This window comes from Peromyscus maniculatus, chromosome 12 (assembly GCF_049852395.1).
Source record: "Peromyscus maniculatus bairdii isolate BWxNUB_F1_BW_parent chromosome 12, HU_Pman_BW_mat_3.1, whole genome shotgun sequence".
NCBI classification, from domain to species: Eukaryota; Metazoa; Chordata; class Mammalia; order Rodentia; family Cricetidae; genus Peromyscus; species Peromyscus maniculatus.
Genome location: NC_134863.1, coordinates 3,934,010 through 3,947,747, shown reverse-complemented (window position 1 = coordinate 3,947,747; position 13,738 = coordinate 3,934,010). Strand labels below are relative to the sequence as shown.

Here is a 13,738-nt window from a genome sequence, read left to right as displayed (position 1 = left end):
TGTGTGTGTGTGTGTGTGTGTGTGTGTGTGTGTGTGTGTGTTTTGCCTGTGTACCACATGCATGCAATGTCCATGGAGACCAGAAGAGGGTATCAGATTTCCTCTGGACTGGAGTTACTGACATGTGCTGCCAAATTGGTGCTGGAAATTAAGTCCACCTCCTTTGGAAGAGCAGCAAGTGCTCCTAACTGCAGAACTCTCTCCAGCCCCTAGAGCGTTAGTTTAGAGAGTGGGAAGAGGATGTCTCAGTGAGCAGCACTGTCTCCTCCAGCCTGAGCCTCCAGTTTCAGCCTCTGGAACTGGCTCACACATCTGTAATCCCAGCTCTCCTGTGGAGGTGGGAAACAGGGAGAAGCACCTGAAAGTGGTCCAACCATTTCTGCATTTGTCTGTTGTGACTCTAGACTCCTTGATCTGTCTCTCCCACTTGTCCTAGGATTTTGATTTCTTTTTAAGCATAAGCAGGTCTTCTGCCTAGTAGCCTTTGCCTGTCCGGTGTTAGGGGCCCTTCTCCGGGATGTCCCAGCTTCTCCCCATCTTTCTTGAAGAATGGAGTATTGCCCTGCCCTAACCTGCCATGGTGCCTTGTCTTTATCTTAGGACCTGCTTAGGTCTCAGTATCAAAGACCTGCTGCTTCCTTTCCTTAGCTGCCCCCATCTTCCCTTCCTAGGCACCAGGGCATCCTGGCTGAGAGAGGAACGGTGGGCAGGAGCAGTGAGAGGGTGGGGAGCCCAGCCCTTAGGAGGGGCCAGGGGGGGCCAGGGTGAAGAGCAGGGTCCCAAACCACAGAAGGTGCGACTGCTTTCTCTTCCTGTCAAAACTGTTGCACTTCTCTGCCCCCTAAAGGTGGTTGGTTGGTTGGTTGGTTGGTTGGTTGGTTGGTTGGTTGGTTTGAAGACACGGTTTCACTGTTTAGCTCTGGCTGGTCCAGAACTCGCTATGTAGACCAGGCTGGCCTCACACTCACAGAGATCTGCCTGTCACCAGACCCTCTTAGCAACATTCACCTTGCAGTCTGCTGTCCCCTTTGGGCTCCCCCCCCCCAGCCACTCCAGCCCACCACCCTGGCCACTGGTCAGACCGGAAGCACAAAGTTGTCTCTGGTCCTTGGTACTGCTGTTGCATCGTTTGGGCTTCCTGCGCTGCGCTCCTCCGTCCACTGCTGCACCCTGTCTCCCTCCGTCCACTGCTGCACCCCGTCTCCCTCCGTCCACTGCTGCACCCTGTCTCCCTCCGTCCACTGCTGCACCCTGTCTCCCTCCGTCCACTGCTGCACCCTGTCTCCCTCCGTCCACTGCTGCACCCTGTCTCCCTCCGTCCACTGCTGCACCCTGTCTCCTTACCACCTCCAAGTCTGCCCGAGCCAACTCTCCCCAGGCCACAGTACCCTGGCAGTTCTAAAGGGGGGGCCAGACCGCCTGCCACACCAGCTGCTAAGCTCCAGACCGGCCCCTGTGCCCTCCCTGCACCTGCCAAGAGATGTTTCCAACAGAATTCCGGGAAATACAGTCTCAGAGAGGAGAGCAGAAGTCTTTGACTACTCAACTGCTCAGAAGTAATTGCTATTAGGCACCTGGGGTTTTTTCCTGTCTTTGTTCTGTACTTATACATTTACATGGAAATATATTTGAAATATATGTATACTGAAAATATACAGCGTATATAAAATGTATATTGAAATATGCATTTGTATATTTTGCATGTTTTACTTGACATTTTGAGTTCTACCTATACTAACAGATGATCACTGAAAATATGATTCTTTTTTCAAGATAGATCTTATGTAGCTCATGTTGGCTTTAAGCTCACTGTGGCCAGGGATGAGTTTGAATTCGTGATCCTCCTGCCTCCACCTCCTGTGTGCTGGGATCACAGGTGTGCTTCATCACACTCACCTTGATGTTTAGCCTTTTGGTGCACACTGCCACCCCTCCCCAGTAAGCGTTACACCGGTCTACCCTCCTGCAGGATGCGCGTGCCCCTGTCCTGGCATTTGGTGTCATCTCTCCCGCTCTACTCCTGGCTCAGGACCCGTGCCCACAAGCCGCTAGTGTGCGGGTGGCAAAGCCCCACACGGCAGGTATACGGGACCAGACCTCATCACTGTAGAGGAGCTGTGTCGTCACGGGTTCTGTGAGGACCAGTGTGCTCAGTGGAGTGGTCTGTACAGAGTGAGCCATTTCATAGAACTGCCCTGCAGCCGCAGGCCTTAGAGCAGCAGGCTGCTTTCCCAGCGGGGTCGGGGTTTGACTTCTCATGCCTGCACTCACACCGGTTTGCTTTTACTGCATGTCAAGAGCCTACCCAAGATTGCCGTTTGGGAGAGTCATGTGCGGAAAGGATTTGAAAGCTGCTGCTTGTACTCTGTCCATAAGATCGATCAGTCTGCCACTCCAATTGTGTTACCTTCTCTGAGGACCCTCCCAGGCCCAGCCTTGGGGTCTGAGGCTTCTTACAGCACCTGAGGCTTGCTCTCTGTGAAGACCCACGACACCCTTCCAGGAACTCTGTTCCACTGCAGTTGTTTCCTCCCAGTCAGACAGCTCGCCCTGAGTGAGCTCCAAGCACGGTGCCTGGCCCCGTGAGAGGAACCTGCTGATGGGCAAAATAATTGGGAAGTGTCAGCCACTGCTCAGTTTGTACCCATCTGACTGGCTAAGTCTGGGATGGACTCTTGGAGAATGTGTGCTTGATTTTACACTTAGTAGAGTTTTACTAACAAATAACCTTCCTCAGGCCGGGAAGGGTGGTGCACGCCTTTAATCCCAGGACTCAGGAGGCAGAGGCAGGCGGATCTCTGTGAGTTCGAGGACAGCCTGGGCTACAGAGTGAGATCCAAGACAGGCTCCAAAGCTACACAGAGAAACCTTGTCTAGAAAAACAAAATAAAATAAAATAACCTTTCTCCCTTCCTTCCCGGTCAGCTCACCCGACGGTTGCCGCCCATCAAAGAAGCTAAACCTCGGCTACAGAAGCTTTTCCGGGACTTCTGGCTCTACTCTGTACTGATGGGATTCGCTGTGGAGGGCTCAGGTGGGAGCGGTCTCTCCCCAGGGAAGGGCTGGGTGCGCGGTAGGAGCAGCCACGGTCAGACTCATCCACCCCAGAGTCTGAGCCTAAATGTAGCTGCTCGTTCCCACTTGTACTTCGAAGCATTACACCTCCACTGAGTGTGCCGCGTGACTGTAGAAAGCTGGGGGGCAGACTTGTTTCTGTGTCTCATTGTGGGGATGGTTGTCTCAGGGGACCCGGGACTCCTTGACTAGGTACCCGATAGTCTCATATATTCCTCTCCTCCCCTCTCCTCTCCCCCTCCCTCTCTCTCTTCTCTCTCACCTCCACCTATCCCATGCTAGGAAAGTGGCCTCGCTCCAGAATGTCGGTCAGGTGGCCTCCTGGTCTGTGCCTGCCCTTGTCTCACTCACGCCCACTCTCCTACAGGACTTTGGCCGGAAGAATGGTACGAGGGAGTCTGTGAAATCGCCACCAAGTCACCTCTGCTCACCTTTCCCAGCAAAGAGCCTCTTCGATCGGTCCTGCAGTACAACTCAGCCATGAAAAATGACACAGTCACCCCCGTGAGCACTCTCTTCTCACGCCCGTTAGATGTCCAGAGAGATTAGAGCAGATCCTTCCAGTCCCTACTAACCATTGGGCTTCCTTCTGGGAGGGCGCCCTCACAAGCCTCCGAGTGTTTCCTTCCCTCCAGGCTGAGCTGAGTGAGCTCCGGAGCACCATCATCAACCTGCTGGACCCCCCTCCTGAGGTCTCTGCCCTCATCAACAAGCTGGACTTTGCCATGTCTACCTATCTCTTGTCTGTGTATCGGCTGGAATACATGAGGTACGTGAGCCTTCACCTCACACACACTGAAGCACATTTTTAACTTTGTGTCTTGATAGACATGGGGCTTTTTCAACTCCTTCAAGACCTAAAGCGTTTAAAAAACAAACAGCTGCTGGGAAGGGTGCACGCCTTTAACCCCAGCACTCGGGAGGCAGAGGCAGGTGGATCTCTGTGAGTTCGAGGCCAGCCTGGACTACCAAGGGAGTCCCAGGAAAGGCGCAAAGCTACACAGAGAAACCCTGTCTCGAAAAACCAAAAACAAAAACAAAAAAAAAAAAAAAAAAAAAAAAAAAACAAACAGCTGCTGGGAAGGGTGCACGCCTTTAACCCCAGCACTCGAGAAACAGGTGGATCTTTGTGAGTTCCAGGACAGCCTGGTCTACATAGTGAATTCAAGGACAGCTAGAGCTATGCAATAGAGAACCCCTGTCTCAAAAATAAATAAATAGGAAATAAGAATAAAAACCAACAAGGCTGGCAAGATGGCTCCGTGGGCAAAAGGAGCATGGTGCTGTGAGTTCAGTCTGGACTGCATGAGGGGGACGAGAAAACCAGTCCCCGAAAGCTGTCCTCACCTCCACACACACCGATAGATCTAAAGAATAAAATAAAATGGTTGGTGCAAAGGCAACGATCAGCTCACTACCCATCACCACCTCCTGTAGTGTGTGCCTGTAGCTCCTCCCTTCTTCCAGAAAAACAAGCAGAGCTGAGGATGTAGCTCAGTAGCAGAGTTCTCGTCACACGCATGTGAGACATCTTAACCTTTAAAAAAAAAGAAAGAGGTGGGCAGTGACGCACGCCTTTAATCCCAGCACTCGGGAGGCAGAGCCAGGTGGATCTCTGTGAGTTCGAGGCCAGCCTGGGCTACAAAGTGAGCTCCAGGAAAGGTGCAAAGCTACACAGAGAAAAAAAACCCTGTCTCAAAAAAACAGAAAAACAAAAACCCAAAGTGTCATACAATGCAGTGCTCTTCTTCTGCCATCAGACCAGTGGCCACACCTAGGTTGTCAGACGACGAAGCGGGTCCCTTTACCTATTGAACCATCTGGCTGGCCCAGACGGGTTTCTTTATCACAAAAGTAAGATCCCAGTACTTGTGGAGCCAAGGCAGGGGGTTGGTATGAGTTTAGACTAGCCTGCGCTACTTGGGAGTCCCTGTCTCAAAAAAATGAAAAAGGAGCCGGAGAGATGGCTCTGCTGTTCAGAGCACTGGCTGCTTTTCCAGAGGACCCGGGTTCAATTCCCAGCACCCACGTCAGGTAGCTTACAATCGCCTGTAGCTCAGGTGACCCAAAGCCCTCTTCTGGCCTTGCAGGCACCCACACACACATGGCATACAGATGCATATAAATGCAAATGAAACGTTTTTAAAAAGAAAAAAAACAAGCCAACCCCAAAATGGCAGAATGTACCAAAGGTAAAGAAAAAGAGAATGCAGGTCTCAGGTTGGGCATGGTGGCACATGACTAATCCCAGCACTTAGGCGGCAGAAATCGCTGGATCTCTATAAGTTGGGCCAGCCATAGTAATTTCTGGACAAGCCAGGGCTACATAGTGAGACCCAGTCTTTTAGAAAAAGAATTCAGGTCTTACTTTCTTAGCCCCAGTTCCCTCATTCCTGCTGTTCAGAGATGCCCGTGTTAACGTGCTCACTCCCCTCGGTGTCCCCTGCACAGACACACGTGTGTACACACACACACACACACACACACACACACACACACACACACACGTGTACACACACGTGCACAAACAGCCTTTAAGAAACCTGTTGGTGGGGTTGTACAGCCCCTGTTCCATACATGTTATTCTTCTCACTTAACAGTAGATTGTGGGCATGTTTCGGCCACGGTGTGTGTGAAGCTGCCTCTGCTTTTGGCAGTGATGCTGTGTCCTTAAGTAGGTGTGTTTCAGTTTACTTCCCCAGCCTCCTGGTGATGAGGAGTTCAGATTAGCTCTGTCTGGGGTAATGCAGCGTTTATTAAGGGTCTTGGTTCTTGTGACCTCAAGATATGTCCCTAGTGGTGTAACTGCTGGATTGAAAAAGATAGAGATGTGATGCCAGATAGTACAGGTCACCCTGCAGAAAGTCCAGGAGTCGTGCTCCGGTACAAGACAGAGGTGCTGTCTTTTGAGCCAAACCAGGATAGTGCAAGGTCTCTGCTGGGAGGGTCAGGTTCTGAACTGTGTTCACAGCTGTTCTTCTCGTTAGGGTGCTGCGGTCCACAGATCCTGATCGCTTCCAGGTAATGTTCTGCTACTTTGAGGATAAAGCTATTCAGAAAGACAAATCTGGTAAGCTTATTATTATGGTACTCTCATGATAAATTGAGTAGGAAAAAGAAAGAATATTTCATATTTTCTATTCACATAGAGAAAACAGTTTTATGAAGTTATATTCTCCATTGGAAACATCTTCATAAAATATATAACCATTAAAAAATACTGCAAGGTAGGACCATCAAGATGGCTCAGTAGCTGGGTGATGGCGGCACACGCCTCTAATCCCAGCACTCAGGCAGAGAGAGACAGGCAGATCTCTGAGTCCAAGGCCAGCCTGTCAGGGCAACACAGAGAAACCCTATCTCAAAAAACAAAAGATAGAGAAGGGAAAAAAAATGACTCGGCAGGTTCAAAGCACTTGCTTCCAGGCTGACCGCATGAGCTCCGTCACTGGACCTACGTGGTGGGAAGAGGAAGCTTTTTTTTTTTAACTCTAATTATTTATTTTCGGTTTTCAAGACAGGGTTTTTCTGTGTAGCCCTGGCTATCCTGGAACTCACAGAGGTCCACCTGCCTCTGCCTCCCAAGGGCTAGGATCAAAGGTGTGCGCCACCACCACCCGGCCTTCTTTTTTTTAATAATTATTTATTTATTTTTATTTTCCATGCATTGGTGTTTTGCCTGCATTATGCTTGTGTGAAGGTGTCAGATCCCCTGGGACTGAAATTACGAATGGCGATGAACTGCCATGTCATACAGGCTGAGTTTCAGCTTGTGACCCTGCCTAAGGAGGGTCTGCCATGACGGCTCTAATTCCCCAAAGTCCTGGAACATCAGGTCAGCCCTTGAAAGGCTTTCAGTTGGGGCTAGAGTGACAGTCATCAGTTAGGAGAGCCTGCTGCTCCTTAAAGAGCTGGAGTCCAGACCCCACACCACATCAGCACATCTGTGTACCTGCACTCCAGGGAGTCCAGTGCCCTCTGGCCTCTGTGTGCACCAGTGCAGACACGTGCAATAGACACAGAGACATGCCCATAAGTAAATGATTTTTACAAAAACAATTTTAAGTTTCCAGTTTTGGAGCATTTCACATTTTGACTTTTTTGATGGTGCTGAGGATCAAACCCAAAGCCTCACACATACTAGGCAAATATTCTACTACAGAGATACCATCCTCAGCTTGCATTTCATATATATATTTAAATATATTTTAAATAATTTATTTAATTTCATGTGCTTTGGTGTGGAGATGTCAGATCCCCTGAAACTCTTGTTACAGACAGTTGTGAGCTGCCTGTGGGTGCTGGGAATTGAACCTGGGTCCTCTGAAAGGGCAGCCAGTGCCCTTAACCTCTAAGCCATCTCTCCAGCCCCTTAAATATATATATATATAAAGACATGAGTCCATACTAATTATTGAATAAATACAAAATAGGGAAAGAGATGCAACTCTTTCTTAAAGAACTCCACTACTGAAAGCAGAAGAAATGGAGATGTAGAAAATCCTCGTGGGCAGCCACAGTACTTACTACAGGCAGAATCGTTGAAGATGGCAAAACTAGCAAAACTTGAAAGAGAAGTTAGATAGCTACATAATTGCAGGTATCTCCCCCAAAGATGTGTTGTCTGTGGGGACAGCCTAACTCGCTCACCGCTCCTCTTCCAGAGTACCACTTAGTTCCTCAGGTCAGAGTGTAAGTTTTATAAATGTAGAAAGGGGGAAGAAGTCACTCAGATCGTGTGATGACAATTCACTTCAGAAATGATAAGAGATACCACAGCCCCCTGATAGGATGAGATAAGAAAAACTGACAGCCAGGCACGGTGGCACACACCTATAATCCCAGCCCCGGGAAGTCTGAGGTAAGAGTATTTATTGCCATGGGTTCAAGTCTAGCCTGGGCTACACATTGAGTAGCAAGCCTGTCAAACCATGTCTCAAGAAACCCAGAAGAGCGACTGGAGAGATGGCTCAGTGGTTAAGAGCACTGACTGCTCTTCCAAAGGTCATGAGTTCAGTTCCCAGCCCCCACATGGCAGCTCACAACTGCCTGTATCTTACAAGATCTGACACCCTCACACAGACATGCATACAGGCAGAACACCAGTGCATATAAAATAAATAAGTTATTTTTAAAAAAGAAAAGAAACCCAGAAAAGGAAAGCATATTACCTCTGGTATTCCTTCTCAGTCTCCCAAATCCTACCCTAATGAACAAACATCTGATAGCTAAATTGAGGGACCGTCTATAAATTACCTGTATCCTTAATATACCAAGGTCATGAAGTCCAGGAATAGATTGAAACCAAGAGATGTGAGAAAATTCTGTGTGGTGTCCAGCATTAGCTCCAGGAACAGAAAGGGACATGAGTAGGAAAGTTGGGAAACCCTTGGAAATGCTGAAGTTCAGGTGGTGATGTTGAACCAGTGTCCATTTCCAAGTTTTGACAAATGCAGACTTGTTATGACAGATGTTAGTATCCCAGGAAGCCAAGGAAAGTACAAAAGAACTGTACTACTCTGCAATTCTGTGAGTTTGAGGTTATTGGTAATTTTTGTGACTATACCTAACCCCTGGGAACCACCGTCTCATTTCAGGGATGATGCAGTGTGTCATTGCTGTTGCTGACAAAGTGTTTGATGCCTTCCTGAACATGATGGCAGATAAGGTAAGGCTCACCAGAGTGCCATGCGTGCCTGCTGAGGCACACGGGAAAGCCTACATACAGTACCTGTCTTCTCTGTCTAGGCTAAGACCAAGGAGAATGAAGAGGAGCTGGAGCGCCATGCCCAGTTTCTGCTGGTGAACTTCAACCACATTCACAAGAGGATAAGGAGAGTGGCTGATAAATACCTGTCTGGTCTGGTGGATAAGTGAGTCTGATTTCCCTCTAAGGCTTTCTATGTAAATGTTAGTAGTTTGGAGCACAGAGAAAAACATCGTTACATCATCAGCCCAGAAAATAGCAAAGCCAGAAAAAAACCTCAATGGTGATGCAGCCTCCCCAAGAATGTCAGTGAGTTAGCCTAGAAGCATACTCATTCTGGGCCATTGGTATTACCTGAAATAATCAGATAAGACTGAATTTACCATCTCCTAATCGGGATCTAGCTAGAAGTCCCAGGTAGAATAAGGATCCTATGGGCTTCTCAGAACATGAGCATTTCCCTACTGCTCATGCTGAGAGACAACACAGGTGTAGAACATGACAGTGTACTGAGACCTTTACACGGTAAGCTGGGACACACACACACACACACACACACACACACACGGACACACACACACACACACACACACACGGACACACACACGGACACACACACACACACGGACACACACACACACACACACACACACACACACACACACACACAGCCTGCCTTCAGCTTCCCAAGAATGCCCAGGGCTTCCAGAGCCTGTCACAGGGGCTGTGTGCCTGGTCTAGTCAGTTGCAGAATCTGAGGATAGGGCAAGAGCCAGCCAGGGACTATGAGAACAAGCCTTACACGTATAGCATGCATCTCAGTCAGGCCTCTTGAATAGTGAGTCACATGTAAGATGAGCACTGCACACAGGCCTTCCAATTCCAATAGGCCATCAGCCCATGACCTATTCCTTTTAGGACCAGCCAACTGCTTTACTTCATCCCAGTGTTCTTGTTTTCTGTTGGTGCCATAATGTGAGAAATACTGGGCAGCTAGCATCAAAAACTAGAACTGCTTTGGAAAGGAGGATGTGTAGCCTGTATTTGGCCTCAGGAGTAGAACGGACTGGGCCTGAGAACATTTCTGACCAGTCTCCATACACGTCACTGTGAAAAACCTGAGGTGGATAGGTGCCGTGTCTCAGGGGACTCATGTTGGTGCAGGGGAGGCATGGAGGTGGACAGTGTGCCTTCCTAGAAAGTTCGTTTCCTTAGCCCTGAGACCCTCCTCCTGTTGCAGGTTTCCACACCTGCTCTGGAGTGGGACTGTGCTGAAGACCATGCTGGACATCCTGCAGACCCTGTCACTGTCCCTAAGTGCTGTGAGTGTCCAGTGACTTGGAGCTGCCGAACACATGAGCTGTCTGTCTGTCCACTACATGTTGTGCTGACGTGTTCCTCCAGTAATACCCGAGCCTCACCCAGGCTACAGTGGGAAATGGAGTGGGTGCCCACACTCTTCCCTGATGTCTCCCGCTAGGCTGCAGCAGATTTTGAGTCCATGTGGGGCATGTGATGGGCAGGGGTAGTAAAGACACTGTTGCCTATGCCCCATACTAGGCAGAAGCAGCCTCCGTGGCTTAGGGGTCTGTGTGTTTCCAGGATATTCACAAGGACCAACCTTACTACGACATTCCTGATGCCCCATATCGGATCACAGTTCCTGACACATATGAAGCCCGAGAGGTAAGTCCCGCTTCGTCCTCTAGAATGAGGGGTTCCCTGGGAATGTCAAGACGGGTGCTCAACATACCTTAGGTCCCCAAGTCCCCAGCATTTACTGGTACGATGGGTTTTGGCGCTGTCCACTGCAGGAAGGGCACCTGAATTCCCAAGCCTGTCTGTGGTCCAGGCCTGTGCTTCCTACTTGGCCATCCAGACTCTGTAACATTCATTCCTGCTTTAGCTGCCAAAGGCATTTCCAGCTGCGAGTCAGCTGCTAGCCCCTCAGAAATGCGCTGAGCAAGCATGGCTTTCCCAGCTCAGCCCTCTGAGGCATGCCAACTCTTTCACTGTAGAACTGAATGTCAGACTCCAGCTTTGCCTTGCCCTTGACAAATGGGTAGAATAAATAGCCCCAGATGAGGAAGCTGCCCCGGAAGATGCTCCTCTCCCCGCTGAGTCCGACTTGGAACCCCTGCTGCAGAGGACTGGACAGGGGCCAGACTCAGCACTCCTCCAGCCCAGCAGGTTCCTGCCCTGCTGCAGAGGACTGGACAGGGGCCAGACTCAGCACTCCTCCAGCCCAGCAGGTTCCTGCCCTGCTGCAGAGGACTGGACAGGGGCCAGACTCAGCACTCCTCCAGCCCAGCAGGTTCCTGCCCTGCTGCAGAGGACTGGACAGGGGCCAGACTCAGCACTCCTCCAGCCCAGCAGGTTCCTGCTCTGACTTGGGCCTCCCCGGCTGGACGAGCTGTCTGTAGTGAGAGCCCAGACATAGTGAAATAGCACCTGTGGAGATTTTTTTCCACCTGGAACATGTCTTTCCCTTTAGTCACTGACTTGGGACATGTTGCACAGTGGCCCTAAGATACACTGTTTATGTTGTGGGTTCTGCCACATGGCCTTATGCAAGAACTATGGACCATAGTCTAGTCACAATTCCTGTTCCTGGAGCTCTGGTATTAGTGCAAGCTCTCTGCTAGAGCATCCGTGTCCATTGCCATATACTGCGTGTCTTAAAGAAAGAGATTTATTTCCTCACAGTTATGAGGATAAAAAGTCTAAGAACGAAGTGTTAACAGGGGAGTCTTCTGAGGTCACTGTCCTTGGCCCTCCCTCTGAGGGCGTATCCCTCAGATCTCCACATTTCTTCGGTGTGTAAGTACACCAGCTGCATTAGGCCTTTTAATGTAATCGCCTCTCAAAGCCTGTCTCCAAGTGCGGTCTCATTCTGAGAGTTACTCAGTTCAGCCCGTGACAGTCACAACAACCTAGATAGGCTTGTTCGGTTGTTCCACTTGTAGAGCATCGTGAAGGACTTTGCCGCACGCTGTGGGATGATCCTGCAGGAAGCCATGAAGTGGGCACCCACGGTCACCAAGTCCCACCTACAGGTACCTTGCTCCAAATATCAAAACACAGTCAGAGTGTAAACAACACTAGTGTGGATAGACAGAGACCAAGAACGTCAGTGTAAAGCCTGAGAGTAGTTGGTGCTCAGGGATCTTTCTGTTGGACGCAGCTTGTGGGCTGAGTATGCTTGTCAAGTTAGTAGACTTGGGTCTGACCACTACACTAGGTAAGGTGTTAATGCTGTGGGAGGACTTGTGGCTACTTGTAAGGTGAGTTGGGGCGATGTGGGGGCAGGGACAGTGCCACAGCCAGCAGCAGTACCACCCAGTCTCTTCCTCCCCATCCCCAGCAATCCATCCCTTCTGAGCCCCTGACTTCATGCAATGCTCATTGGCCAGCTTCACTGCCTGCCCCTCCCATCCCCAGCCTCAGCCTCTCAAGTCTTCCCTCAGTGTCCGCCACAGTGGTCCAGTCTTAGTGGCAAACCTGATTTTGTCTTTAAACTTAACCATTACTCGGTCCCCATCACCATAGAGTCTGGTCCAGATGGATTTCCCTAGCTACAGAAATCCCTACCACAATTGACAGTATTGTGTGTGTTAATATGCATGCTTCTGTTCCTGCCCCTGTAGTTACAAGCCCATGCTGTCCCAAGAGTGAAAACCTTCCTTTTAGCTCTTGCTCTGCCTTGGATCTCTTTGCCCAGTGCCCTCCTGCTCACCAGCAGACATGCTCACATACTTGTTCTGGGATCCCAGTGTCTGCTACACTCATTGCTCAGGAGCAGCGTACTACAGTAGCAGAACCGAGAGCTGCACGTGGCCTCCATGCGCTCTGCATGTTCACAGCAGTGGAGGCCATGCAGCTTCTTCTCTAGCAGCTGGCAGATTTCATGTAGATAATGACATACCCTGCCAACCGTGTGACAGCCACTCAGAGATCAGGGCCTCATCCTTAGTCAGAAAAGGGCTGGACTTACTGACGTCAGGTCCCACAGCCAGCAGGGCAGGGCAGGATCAGCACTGAAGCCTGGAGTCTGACCCGCCGCCGCTTTATACTTTAGAGTTTTACTTTCTGTTAAGTGAAGTAACTTGTTTTCTCCATTTCAGGAGTATCTGAGCAAACATCAGAACTGGGTGTCAGGACTGTCCCAGCACACAGGCTTGGCCATGGCCACGGAGAGCATCCTTCACTTTGCCGGCTACAACAAGCAGAACACGACTCTTGGAGTATGTGCAAACATCCTGTGAATTGGGAGAGCAATATCATAGGGTGAAGGACTCAGCCTATATACAGACTTTCATGAAAGATTCCCGGCACTCATACCCACACATTTGTGGGGTACATAGGATATCTGTTGATGATGGGAGTTTAATGAGGGTCCAAAAGTGGGAGCCGTCCATACAGACATTTCCCTATCATTAAGTTTTAAAATATATATATATATATATATATATGGAGCTGGGGGCGGAGGAGGAGGGAAGTTGAGACAGGGTTTCTCTGTGTAGCCCTAACTGTCCTGGAACTCCCTCTGTAGACCAGCCTGGCCTAAAATTCACCGAGATCAGCCTGCCTCTGCTTCCCAAATGCTGGGATTAAAGGCGTGTATCATGCCGAGTGGTGGTGGTGCACTCTTTTAATTCCAGCACTTGAGAAGCAGAGCCAGGAGGATCTCAGTGAGTTCGAGGCCAGCCTGGGCTACAGAATGAGATCCAGGACAGGCACCAAAACTACACAAAGAAAGCCTTTCTCGAAAAACCCAAATAAATAAATAAATAAATAAATAAATAAATAAATAAATAAATTTAAAAAGGCGTGCATCACCACCACCTAGCTTGAAATATATATTATTTTGAAGGTAAAACTTGATACAATTGATGAAATCTGACTTTCTAGTGTCCAGAAAGAGAGAGAAACTGGCCTTTAAGACACGCACAGCAT

At 49.5% G+C, this 13,738-nt stretch overlaps 1 protein-coding gene across 4 annotated transcripts in view; it reads left to right on the top strand.

Moving 5' to 3' along the window:
* Window positions 1-13,738, top strand: part of Pi4ka (phosphatidylinositol 4-kinase alpha) — a 150,882-nt gene that overhangs the window by 100,100 nt on the left and 37,044 nt on the right. For all 4 annotated transcript variants that reach the window (XM_042258975.2, XM_076548411.1, XM_076548410.1 and 1 more), the window contains 10 exons: window positions 2,926-3,034; window positions 3,443-3,579; window positions 3,711-3,844; window positions 6,063-6,145; window positions 8,673-8,743; window positions 8,824-8,948; window positions 10,023-10,104; window positions 10,385-10,468; window positions 11,749-11,838; window positions 12,907-13,026. In XM_042258975.2, coding sequence (XP_042114909.1) covers window positions 2,926-3,034; window positions 3,443-3,579; window positions 3,711-3,844; window positions 6,063-6,145; window positions 8,673-8,743; window positions 8,824-8,948; window positions 10,023-10,104; window positions 10,385-10,468; window positions 11,749-11,838; window positions 12,907-13,026 — 1,035 coding nt within the window. The remainder of the gene's footprint in view (window positions 1-2,925; window positions 3,035-3,442; window positions 3,580-3,710; window positions 3,845-6,062; window positions 6,146-8,672; window positions 8,744-8,823; window positions 8,949-10,022; window positions 10,105-10,384; window positions 10,469-11,748; window positions 11,839-12,906; window positions 13,027-13,738) is intronic.